The 12,509-nt window shown below is 46.8% G+C and overlaps 1 protein-coding gene and 1 long non-coding RNA gene across 2 annotated transcripts; both read right to left on the bottom strand.

Annotated features, from left to right (window-relative positions):
- Positions 1-471: 471 nt before the first annotated feature.
- On the bottom strand, positions 472-6,853 carry C6H10orf143 (chromosome 6 C10orf143 homolog). Its single transcript, XM_039554357.1, has 4 exons — positions 6,779-6,853; positions 3,812-3,952; positions 3,622-3,687; positions 472-1,672 (listed from the first exon to the last, which is right to left on the bottom strand). Exons 1-4 carry the CDS (start codon positions 6,845-6,847, stop codon positions 1,643-1,645), a joined length of 306 nt encoding a protein of 101 aa, XP_039410291.1. The 5' UTR covers positions 6,848-6,853; the 3' UTR covers positions 472-1,642.
- A 3,840-nt stretch (positions 6,854-10,693) lies between these two features.
- LOC120410222 lies at positions 10,694-12,487 on the bottom strand. The gene is made up of 2 exons (XR_005602208.1): positions 11,771-12,487; positions 10,694-11,183 (listed from the first exon to the last, which is right to left on the bottom strand). It is a non-coding gene; the product is annotated as an uncharacterized LOC120410222 (long non-coding RNA).
- Positions 12,488-12,509: the final 22 nt, after the last annotated feature.

The following is a 12,509-nucleotide window of genomic DNA, read 5'->3' as shown; positions in this document are numbered from 1 at the left end:
ATTTGATAATTAGAGGCAGTAATCAAGGCAAACCCAGAGTTATTTATGTGTGACTATGAATCTGCTAACACAGGGTATCACATCACGCTCCCAGGAGAGCTGCTGAGGTTTTAAGCAACTAATTTAGACATAAACACCACGGATTTTAAATCTACTCAATAAATTATAATATTTAAAATAAACAAAAATAAATTTAAATATATTAACTGTATTCATTTCAACATGTAAGTCTTGGCTTGTCAGATCCAGGTTGCCTTTAAACCCCACATATGCCAATATTTTGATTTTCCATCTTTTTTTGGCAGTCAAGATGCCAAATGGACCTGTAATTACCATCAAATTAAGCAACTAAACCTACTACAAAGATTTTACAGGACATAAATAATATCCTTCTTACCCTCTCAGAGGTTTGATTTACCTTTATTCCTCAGTGTCCTCAGAAATCATTCACGGAATAACACAACCAGACAATTCCATGCTGCAGCCCAAGTGGTGTTTAATGCTTCTGCTTTTGTAAGGAACAATTTACAAAATACAAAGTTAAAAATAACAATTAGATCCTTTTAACCTGAATTAAAACCAGGCCAGGGGCCTTTCTCTCTATGTACAGGTAAATAAAGCATCACTCTGCTTATTCTGTGTACAAACCCCAGCAGTAGGAAATAGAAAGATTATCTCTTTTTTCATCAAGAAAACAAAATTTCAGAGTTCTGCAAGGCATACAAAAATAATTCTGTGGTTCCACTGCAGATTTGACACAAATCTGCTTTAAAGGAATATTCACTGTCCCAGCCTGTGCCAGCTTTATGATCCTGGAAAATCACAAAATAAAGTACAAACACATCTATTTAAAAAAATATCACTATTAAAAGCCTTCCCTGGAGCAGACAATTAAACTCCAATTTGTTTCCAGCCCAGCTGATTTATAAAAGCTCAACTCAGTGCTAACTGCAACTCCATACACAACAGGGGAAGGATTCTAGGGCTGCAAAAATCCTTTGCCTGAGGATTTCGCAGCCTGATAACCCCCAAAATTAACCTTTAAGAGGTTAATTAACCTGTCATTAGATTTGTGCCAATAAAAGCCTGCTGGATGATGAGGTCAAGCCTTTTTAAACAGATTTTTTTGGGATTTAAATGTAAGCTTCAATGGGATTTTTCCTGGCCTTCACAGCTGCAAAGCCACTTAAAAACTAAAATTTGTGTCCTCCCATTCCTGCCTGTGGCCCTGTACAAGGAGCACTTTCCAAAGGAGCATATTCCAAGGGAGTCAGGACTGTTGGGAAAACCTTTGGAAACAACACAGCCTCTGGCCCAGTCCCAGGTGAAGCCTGGGCCCAAGGCCAGCTCAACTGAACCAGTCTAAAACATTAAATCAGCCTTTTCTTGTCCTTTTTAAACAAATCCTGAGCTACCGAAAAATGAAACCAACCATTCCTTGTCCCTTTTAGACAAATCCTGAGCTACCCGAGGAGCAGGAGCACTTTGAGCAGGTGTAAAATTGCAGATAATTGTGCCCTGAGTGGCAGCAGGGCGGTGTGGCGGTGCTGAGCCAGGCAGGGCAGTGCAGGATCCAGGAGCCAGCTGCATCCTCAGGACTGCAGCAGCAAAGCAGAGCTGCTCCTCGGCCTCCTCTGCAGCTCTAGAAGCCCAGGATGTGGCTGAAGTGGCCCTGCAATGACAAAATTCCAGGTCACTACAAAGGAGCTCAGTCTTCATTTTCAAACTTTATTTTAAATTGCTAAGTAGCACCACAAATATTCCTTTTTTTTTTTTTCTCCAGGGATTAGTGGACACCTAAAAAACCTGGATATAAAGAGACTGATTTGACCATGACTGAAATTAGTTTTGCACATGAAGTTAAAATAGATCCCTAGAGAACACAACTGAGACAACTTTGGCATCATTCTTGAACACCTTCTTCTCTTCTCCCATTAAATGTTTAAAGGTTTTAAGGATAGAACAGGAATTTACCCTTTGGGTGGCACTTTTATTTTAAACTCGAGTCTGCATTTGTTTATATCTATTTTCTATATTTATATTGTTTATTTATATTTTTGTCTGGTTTTATATTCATTTTCTATTTGCTGTCTCTGTTTAAAGAACTCTCAGTCGTACTTTCAGAACCAAAAAAATCCTTAAATTATCAGGTAACAGAACAATCTCCCCAGTGATGGTGATATTCTTCCTGCCCCAAATCCAACCTGGTTTCCCTCTAATTAACACCACTTGATTATTCCTTCTTCCATACTTTTATTATTTTAAGAAGATAATTTACTATTATAACTCCTACCAAATGTATTTCTTTTTATTGTCTGTTACATTCCTGGCCAAAATAACTGCTTGTCTGAAGAGACCACAATGAAAGCCAGGCAGAAACATATTTAAAATCAAAAACAAATTGAAAAACTTGATTTGAGCAAAGCATTTTCCATTTCAACTCCACAATCCGAAATTAATTAAGGAAGAAGTTTAGTGAGAAGCTCTACAAGGCCTCCAGATTTTTGTTGTCCTACCCTGAGTTTCTGTATTAAAAGCACTGAGCACTCAAAGTACGAAAAATCTTTAATTTTGAGATTCCAGTTGTTTTCCTTGTTCCTTCCAGATGCTACTGAAAAGCACTTAAAGGTGACAAGAACAGGTCCCAAACAGTCCTGACCTTCCACAGATAAATGTTCTGGAAGAGGTGAATGGTACCTCCTGCAGTTTTTATCTCCAGTTCATGATCAGACCCGTTAAAAACCTGTCAGGCTGAAATGGTGTTATTTTATTCCATTATTATTTGGAGTGGTGATATTTGTACCCAGTCTTGATAACTCCACAGGAAGTGGTCGCTGACACAGAAGAATTTTACGGACTCTGCTGTCCCTGTAATTCTGGAATGCTACAGAACTTCCTCGCGTGCCAGTTTGGGATTTAATCCCCAAATATTCCTTTCTTTTTTGGGTTTTAATCCCTGAGATGTTCTGCAGAAGAGATGTGTGGGAAATTCCAACTGGTGACCCACACAGAGTGGTTTCCATATTCCCACAGTCAGCCCTGGCTCTGGTTCCCACTTTAAAGATGACCAAAATTAATTAACACAATCAATGTCTGTTCAGCCACAGCTCCTGATGGGAACTTTGCCTTTAGTTCCATAAATCAGAGATTTTGCTATGAACATCCAGCATTTTCTCACACCTCTTCTCACTGTGGCTCTGCAAGGAGCAGTATTTTTGGGCTGTAGTTACTGCTTAAAAAGGAAATATCCAATTACAGAAAAAAAAATAGGAGATAGAATGCAATTCCTGAGTATTTTGTTATGATCCAGTATACCAAGGACAACTAAAATTGGAGTACAGGAAGTGTTGTGTTATTGTTTGCTTCAGTTACTTCCCAAATTCTGCTTTTTAGAGGGAAATTGTGAAAAATGTGTTGAGAGTCTCCAGATTTTCCAGCTGCTGCTGGAAACATTAATTTGTGCTCTGCTGAAATGCTAAATCCATCTCCTTTTTTACAAATTTCCATGCTTTATTCCTGAGCAATGCAATTGTGGGGGGTGTTAATTTTATGGTTTATGATCTAATTCTGAAGAACAAGTCCCAGTCCTTTTTGTCCCAAAAAGCAAATTGCCACACTTACAGATTCTCCAGCAACACATCTTGGACATGGCTGGGAAGTGCCTTTGCTCCCATGATTTTCCAAAATCTGAGGAACAAAACCAGACACAAATCCATCAAAAAATAAAAAAAGAGGGCAATTATCTGCAGCTTTATTATAAAATGTATTTCAAAAGTGATCTTGTAACAAAACGTGGGCAGTGGGAACTTACCATGGAATTCTGCTTTGTCTTTGCAGCCCAGGGAGCAGAGTCAGGGAGGAATTTCTGCCTGGAATCCAGATCCATGGCACAATCCATGAGCTGGGTACCAGCCTCCCGTGGGATGGTGTCCATCAGTCTGCACACCCGCTTCTGGAAGCACCAAAAGCAGTATTTACATTGATGCACAGGGCCCAAATTTTCAGCATTTTCCTCCCAAGGATCTCACATCCATTGGGAAGAACACCAAGTGAACAATGAGGTATTAGGGCAGGACCCCAAGATTTTGGATTTCCCACTGCACCTCACGCTGGGAGAGCAGGGAATTCTTTATCTCACACCCCTCAGTTCCATAAATTCCCACTGGGAAAAGGCATCCTTCAGCCTCCATTAGAGCAGGAGTTGGGATGCTGCTTAGCAAAGGAGCAGAGCAGGGGAGTTGTGTGGAAGGAGTCATTAAATCCAGGAAACAGAAGGAGAAGCCTGCAGCCAAGTCAGGCAGGATGGGAGCATCCTTTGAGAAGGGTTTTGTACCTTTCCCTGAACACTGGCACCTCTTCCCAGCTTTCCAGTGCTACATAATCCACTCACATCCCACTCCTGAAGCTCTGCCCTGAGCTCTGCCCAGGACCAAGCGATGTTTGGATGTCCTGGGAACCAAAGGGCTGAGTCCTCACAGTGCTGGGTGATCCCTCACAAGACCAGGGATTCCCAGAAGTACTGCTCTGAGCACCACGTTGGGAACTGGGAAGGTTAAGCTGCAAATCCATGGAAAACAACGACTGGAAACCTCCAGAAAAAGATCCCTGGCTTGTGACTGCCCATGGAAGGGAGGACGAGCCAAATCCCAGGGCTCCTTGGAATTGTAGCAGCAAATTAACACAATAATGGGAATTACAAAACTGACACAGGTTTAGGGTCTGAATCCCAAAGAGACACACACACACCTGGGACATTTTTTCCCAAACAAACTTTTGTTTAAGGAATCCCAATATCCCATCTCTTTCTCTAGCACATGATTTCCCAGGAAAAAGATGTGCTGGCACAGGACTAACAGAGTACTGAAGCACAGAAACTAAATTTAAAGTTGGAATAAGTTATGAAGAACCAAAAATGGATCAATACACCAGGAATCTTGGTGGGAAACAGCTGAGATGGGATCACCAGGAAGGGAGGCAGGATATCAGCATGGGAAGGGAATCCAAAAGTGAAATAGGTATTGTAGTAAGGCAGGGAATAATGGGATAAAGGTCTGAGGAGGCCCTCCAAGGAGAGACTGCCTCCCCTGGGAAAACATCCTCCTGCCTTTGCTGCTGGAGAACTCCTCCTTCATTCCAGGGAACGGCAAAGTGGTGCCGCAGAAAACCGGGAAGATGCGTGAGATGAGGGGGAACAGGGAAAAATGACTGGATGCCACACATCAAAAGGAATTTGGCTGATTAAAAAGAAACTCCAGGTACTGTTTGGGGGGGTTTAAGGTGCTTGGTGTCCTTGGCATCAGTGTCAGGAACTCAGCACATGGAGGAGACAAACTCATCACACCAATGCCAAGGCAACCTGGGAGAGCTCCTTGCTCCAGGAAGAGTTCAGTCTCTGGAATTGTCTCTTAGGGAAGAAGCAATCAGTGCATCAACCCTGCCTGTGCAGGGAACATCGTGCAGGGAGCCTGTGACTGATAAGGATCAGTGGGCTCCTGTTCCAAAGGCAAGCAGGGATTGCTTTCCTTAGGGAATGATCTGCTCCATCCAGCCGGGAAATGAGCTGGAGACCAGCACCAGGCAGGAAACAGATCCCCCTGCAGGGAAGTCACTCTCACTTTCTTGTCCAGCTGCGAAATCCTGGAAAATCCCACTTTTTTTCACCAATGCTGACAGGATAAAGACCTCACAGATGAAATCACACTGCTGCAAAACCCAGCTCCACTGACCAACCAACCCAAATGCCAGAGCAAGGAGCTGGAGGAAAAGTTCTGGTTGTTTGTTGGGGTATTTCTGGTAAAGTTTTAAAGATTTCCTCTGAGTTTAGTATGTTCTTGCAGTGTAGTTTCTGCTTTTTTACCCCGTTTTTAAAGCCAGGCTACCTCCTGTTTGGGGTTCCATCAGCCCTGTCCCACAGGTCTAACACAGGTCTCCACACAGCCCAGCTTTCCTTGGATTCCCCATGGAATGATGGCCCTGTGGAGTTGCTCCTTGCTTTTAGGGCCCTGCTCCCCCTGGAAAGACGGCTCTGTTTGGGAAAGCAGAGGGAGCGTGAGATCCATGCAGATCCACATGGAAACTCTGCCTGAAGATCAGTCCAAATCAAGACACACTGGGAGCTCTGGCCTTGAAAATCTGATTCTCCTCTAAATCCAAATGCCTTAAAATCCAACTTTCCAACCCAAACCAGTCTGGGATTCTGATTCCTCTCTGTCATCTTGGAGCCAGGAGAGCAGAAATAGATGGAATTAGGGAGGCTGCCTGGTAAAGAGGGTTTCAGCCAGAAAAAAAGGAAAAAAAATTAAAAAAGGAAAAAGAAAAAAGGAACAAAAAGGGGGGGAAAAGGGAAACAAGAAAGGGAAAAGAAAAAAAAAGGGAAACAGGAAAGGGAAACAGGAAAGGAAAAAGAAAAAATTAAAAAGGAATGAAGGAAAAAGAAGAAAAGAAAAAGGGGGGAAACGAAAAATTCAAAAGGAAAAGGGAAAAGGAATAAAGAAATAAAAAAATTAAAAGGAAAACGGGGAAAAAGAAAACGGGGGAGAGAAAATGCGGGGAAAAAAACGATGGAAAAAAGCGAAAAAAAAGAGAAAAACCTCAAAGCCTGTTGAGCTCAATCCCCGCCCCGGCCGTGCCCGCTCCCGGCGCTCCCGAGCCGGCACCACCCGCGACAGTCGCGACACGGCCGGGGGGGCGAGGGGACCCAGCCCTGGCCGGAGCCCCAGCCCAGTTCCCGTTCCCGTTCCCGTCCCCGTTCCCGTTCCCGTTCCCGTTCCCGACTCACGCATTCCGGCTCCCCGGCTCCCCCCGGCCCGAGCGCCCCGCGCCGGCCCCGCACGGGCACCGCGGCCATGGCGGCATCGGCACCGCCCCGGCACCGCCCCGGGACCGCCCCGGGACCGCCCCGGCACCGCCCCTAGAACCGGGACCCGCCCCGGAGCCGCCCCGGCACCGCCCCGGCACCGCCCCTAGAACGGGACCCGCCCCGGAACCGCCCCTGGAGCCGCCCCCTGGATCCGCCTGGGGATCCGGCCCCGGTTCGGACGCGGACACACGGAGGAGGCATCGCAGCCTCTCCGCATCCATCGCGCAGCGCTGAGCCCGGCCCCGCCTGGATCGTGGAATACCCACACTTGGAAGGGACCCTAAAGCCCATCCAGTGCCAGCCCTGCCATGGCAGGGACACCTCCCACTGTCCCAGGCTGCTCCCAGCCCCAAGGTCCAGCCTGGCCTTGGGCACTGCCAGGGATCCAGGGGCAGCCCCAGCTGCTCTGGGCACCCTGTGCCAGGGCCTGCCCACCCTCACAGGGAACAATTCCTGCCCAATCTCCCATCCAGCCCTGCCCTCTGGCACTGGGAAGCCATTCCCTGGGTCCTGTCCCTCCAGCCCTTGTCCCCGGTCCCTCTCCAGCTCTGTTCTCATCTCCTTCACACACTAGAAGGTCGCAATGAGGTCACCCCGGATCCTTTTCCAAGCTGAACAATCCCAACTATCCCAGCCTTTCTTCACAGGGAAGAAGCTCCATCCCTCTCTAATAAAACACTGCTGGTCTTCCCAGCTTTGCTGCACCAAGCACTTTTGCAGGGGAGAACACGGATTGTTCCTGGCATTCATTCCTTCTGGAGCTTACTCTTCACTCGGGATCCAGTTGTACTTCTGGAGATGCTCTGTCACATTCCCTGGGCCCGAGGGTGTGTCACAAAAGATAATCCACACATTCTTCTGGTTTTTCTTTTTTCATTTAGCACTTGCCATGCCTGATAGCAGAATAACCAAAATCTGGGTAATCCAGTTTGCAGAACATCCCCAGTCACTGCAGAGCTGGAACCAAACCCAAATCCAGTCACATCAAATCAGATTTATTTAATTATTTCCAAGCCACCTTCCAATTCCCCCCCAGAGCCTGCTCACGTGTCCTGCCAGTACAGCTCTGTGGAACGCTTCCCAGCGCATATTCCCGGTTAGAACGGCGGGATGCACTACAAACCCCAGGCATTTTGTGCCACATCCATGTCAGTGTGCCAGCACTGGGTTCCCATCCTGCAGGTGCCAGCTGTGCGCCTGGCTGATGCTGACGTGGATACGCCTCCAGATTTCCAGTTCAAGGGATGCACTTTGTCTTCTCCAGGTGAGCCCTGACTCTCGCCAGGATGGGAACAGGGATGTGCTGTGGCTGGCAGAGGGAGCTTTTTGCCCTCCAGGCCATCAACTGGACTTTCCTAATTTTTATCTGACATATTTTGCGCTGGATTTGCAGAGAAATTCCTTTGTACCACCCCAAAATCCCATTTTTAGCTTTGGTGTTGTATCCTGAGGAAGTGAGGACTCCCAAGTCTCATTCTCCTCTCAGCTTTTCCCCCTTTTTCTGCACCCTTTCTCTGCTGTTAACTCCCTCATTTCACAGAGATCCAGGTGATTTAAAAGGAGAGGAACTTCTCAGAATTGTTTGGGTTGGAAGGAACCTCTTGAGACGCTCAAGCCCAAGCCCTTGCTGAAGCAGGATTGTGTCCCAAGGGGAAACTCCTCTTCCAAGGATAGAGATCCCACACCCTGCTCCAGAGTTTGGCCACCCCCACAGAATAAAACTTGTCTGCCTGTGTTCTCTTTACCCTGAATAAAAGGATTTAGGAGCCACAAACTCCTCACAGCTTCCCCACATTCCCTGGCACTCCTTGCTGAGCGCTGGGAGTCAGCCTTGGGATTTACAACATTAATTACATTTATTACAATTACATTACATTAATTATAATTACAAACCTGTTTGTTCTCTTTTTTGGGGCCAAAGCTGAATGAGGTCTTTAGAATTTCACCCAGGCCGTCCATTTTACTGTTTTTCCAGAGGAAAATATCCATATTTCCATGTTTTCCCAGTAAAACTCCCCAGTATTTTGTTCTATTCCATGTGTACAGCTCAGGAAAACTGGTGACCTGCCAGAACCCTTTCCTACTGCTCTTCACTAATTTTTTTTTTTTAATTAATTTATTTTCTTCATTTTGTTATTAAATTTAATTAATATTTATATTATTTAATTAATATTTATATTATTTAATTTAATATCAATTCTACTTTGATATCAGAATAATAATATCAGAATAAAAAAAGGACATAGCCACATAAGAAAAAGCTTGCTTGGTGTATTCTGAAGTTATTATTTTTTATTTTACACTGCAATAAATACTATTTCTGAGTCAAAACAGAGCTTGGATATATCCTGAATACTCAGCAACTTCCAGCTACTTCCAACTGCAATTCCAGTCTCTTTCCTGTTCTGTCTTTGTCTATAATATTAACAGCACTAAGCACCAGTAACTTTTCTGCCACGCATGAAATTGTGGGATCAGGGACTGGCTAGAACAGGAATTAGGTTAAAACATCGATATTTCAGGGAATTCCCAGCTGGAATGTAACAAACTAACCCTGTGTCCATAGGGAGCGTGCTTTCAGTCCTCCAGCTGGGCACTAAAAGGTGGGAATTAGCACACGTAAAGGCACCACAGGATTCGTTGGCAAACCCACTGGAAAACGGCTGTGGGATTTGGGAGCAGTCAGCAGCACCCACCCAGCCTCTTCCCTCAGGGGTTTTTCACCCCGATCTGGGCTCCACATCCACCTCCTTGGAGCTCCAGGTGAGCAGGGGATCACCTGGCACGTGCCAGGTTAATTTGTCCCACTGCCTGTTCAATCCCGAGTCCTTGAAGCTTCCCTGGGACGCTCCTGCCAAGGCTCCATATGGGATCCCAGAAATACGGCCGGATGGGAGGCAGATTTAGCTCTCGCACGTCTCCGTGGGGCTATCCATTTGGAACAGCAATGCTCGTCTCTCCCTTCCCAAGGAACCTGGAAAAGGTCTCGTGAACCTCTTTCAAGGCTGAGGGTTTGATTTATGGGGCAGAGCTGGAGTTGACATCGGCCACGGAAGGAAGAGATTTATTTCCAGGGGTTCCATCTGTCCCACGCCTCATTCCCAGCGCGGAGCCGTGGCACTGAGCCTTGGCCGACAGCACGGAGGGGCTCAGCCCTCCATCCCATAATACCTGGAGCCAGACCCTTGGGATTCCCTCTGCTGAATTCCTCCACAGCCAAAATCCAGCTCCATTTGTTGGGAACTCATCAGGAATGGCACCGAAACACAGCAAAAAGATCCCGAACCCAAGAGCGAATCCATCCGCGGCAGCAGGAATTCCAGCCTTTTCCATGGAAGCCTGGCTTCAATACAGTGGGGATGTCCACAGCAAGGATGAATCTGGTGGGGAACTCCAAAGGCAAAAGGATTTCCCACTGGAAAACAGATTTTTTTTGTGGAATTCCCTCACTAAAGGCACAGCTCGCTGTCTGTTCCTCCCAGCCAGGTGTTTCCCATGTTGTTCCGTGTGGGATTTTATTTGATAACGAGCTGGAATATAAAATAAAACTGGGCAGTTGGTAGTAATAATTGGCAATTGGTAATTGGCAATAAACTGTGGGGCTCATTGGTAACACAAGAATTCAGGATTGAAACAAAATTATTTTCTTCAAAACAAATATCTTATGGGGGAAAAAACCCACGGTTTTTCCTCGCTTTGTGAGAGAGGAACAATAATTTTTAAAAGCTCCAAAACTCAGCTAAACAGGGGATAAAACCCCAAATATGCTTTTCCTAAAGGCTGGAATTTCTGATTATTCCACTGGGTTTCTGTCAGGTTAAAATGTCAGAGAAAAAAACAGAATTAGACTTTATTTTCTCCACTCACACAATTTATATCAACTAGAATGTGTTTATGGAAATGTATAGTTTTATATCTTTTTCTTTGTTTTCTTCAGAAGTGTTTTAGTCTATAGGAAAAGACAGTAAATGGAGATGTTAATATCTTATTTTGCATTAATTTGCTTTTTGAGAATTCAGATGAAACATCGTTGATTAATGTGTCAAAACTGTACATGAAATTAATCTGAACAGTAAAATTTCAGGCTGTTTCACGACCATCTTTTTAACAGCACAGAGATCAGAGTGTTTTGGATTAATTTTTTGTCTGTTTCTGCATCAGGAGGATTATTGGACAGACCAAAATAAAGTATTTGCTGTTCTTATCCACACTGCCATTCCCAGCACCGGCATAATCCTGGTTCCAGATTTATGGGCAGCGAGCTCCGGGGCTGAGGATCTCATTTCACCTTGACAACATCTCGGGTTCTTTTCCATGGAATATCCTGGCAAACACAAAGGAAAATGGGAATTTGTCATCCTGAGCAGCAGCCTGAAGTTCCAGAGGGTCAATAGCTCCGAGAGCTGATGGACATCAGTGACCAGTGGAGTCCCCCAGGGGCTGTACTGGGACCAGTGACACTGAGGACACACGAGGGGACTGAGGCACCGCTGGCACCTCGGCAGGTGACACCAGGCTGGGGGTGCAGTGACCACTCTGAAGGACAGGATGACATCCAGGGGGACCTGGACAAGCTCCAGAAGTGCCCTGGAGCCAGGCTGGGAGAGCTGGGAATGTTCAGCCTGGAGAGGAGAAGGCTCCAGGGAGAGCTCAGAGCTCCTTGCAGGGCCTAAAGGGGCTCCAGGAGAGCTGGAGAGGGACTGGGGACAAGGCATGGAGGGACAGGACCCAGGGAATGGCTTCCCAGTGCCAGAGGGCAGGGCTGGATGGAATATTGGGCAGGAATTGTTCCCTGGGAGGGTGGGCAGGCCCTGGCACAGGGTGCCCAGAGCAGCTGGGGCTGCCCCTGGATCCCTGGCAGTGTTATCCCAAACAGGCTCTTTTCCCGGTGCGGAGGAGCCCGATCCCCACCCAGAGTTACGGGATTTATTTCCAGCTCTGCACACAGTGGGGACTGGGTGGCAGATCCCAAAGCCAGCGCAGACTCCAAAACTTGTCACTGTTTATACATTCACCGAACCAGGGCGCTAACGTTCACTGGCTGCAAGCTACACAGTTCCCTGATTAATTAGCGTTCTGTCTCCTCGTTAATGGTTCTCTGGCTTCTCAGGCTGGTTCCCAGTGCTCCTCTGCTTTTGGGTCGCAGGTTTCTTGGGTTCGGTCGCCATCTGCTCCTTCTGGATTTCTTCTTTCCCAGTGGGAGCTGACCCAGCACAGCTGGCCAGTTCTTTTTATCAGGCTCTTCCTTATCCTGGCAGTTGTGCCGTATGTCCTTGTGGCCTGTACATCCTGCATCCCCTGTGCCCACCATCAGCGGGAATCACTGGGAATCCTCCTCCCAAGCTTTGTTGTCCTGCCCTTGGGCCGGGACCGTTGGAACACGCCCTGAACATGGCAATCCCACATGTGCCATTCCAACAGCTGGAAACCACTGAGAGGTCACCTCAGTGATTAGACCTGGATTAAACCGCCTTTCTCGCTGGCTGGCAAGGACGGACGAGGCCAGAAGAGCCTTTGTGAGGCGGAGGTCACTCACACCGGGCACGTTCCGGAGGCTCGGCCCGGCCCGGCCCGGCCCGGAGCACCGCGGCCCACGTGACACGGGCGGCACGTGTCACCGGCGGGGCCACGTGACGCGGGCGGAAAGCGC

This window comes from Corvus cornix, chromosome 6 (assembly GCF_000738735.6).
Source record: "Corvus cornix cornix isolate S_Up_H32 chromosome 6, ASM73873v5, whole genome shotgun sequence".
NCBI classification, from domain to species: Eukaryota; Metazoa; Chordata; class Aves; order Passeriformes; family Corvidae; genus Corvus; species Corvus cornix.
This window is presented reverse-complemented; position numbering and strand designations above follow the sequence as displayed.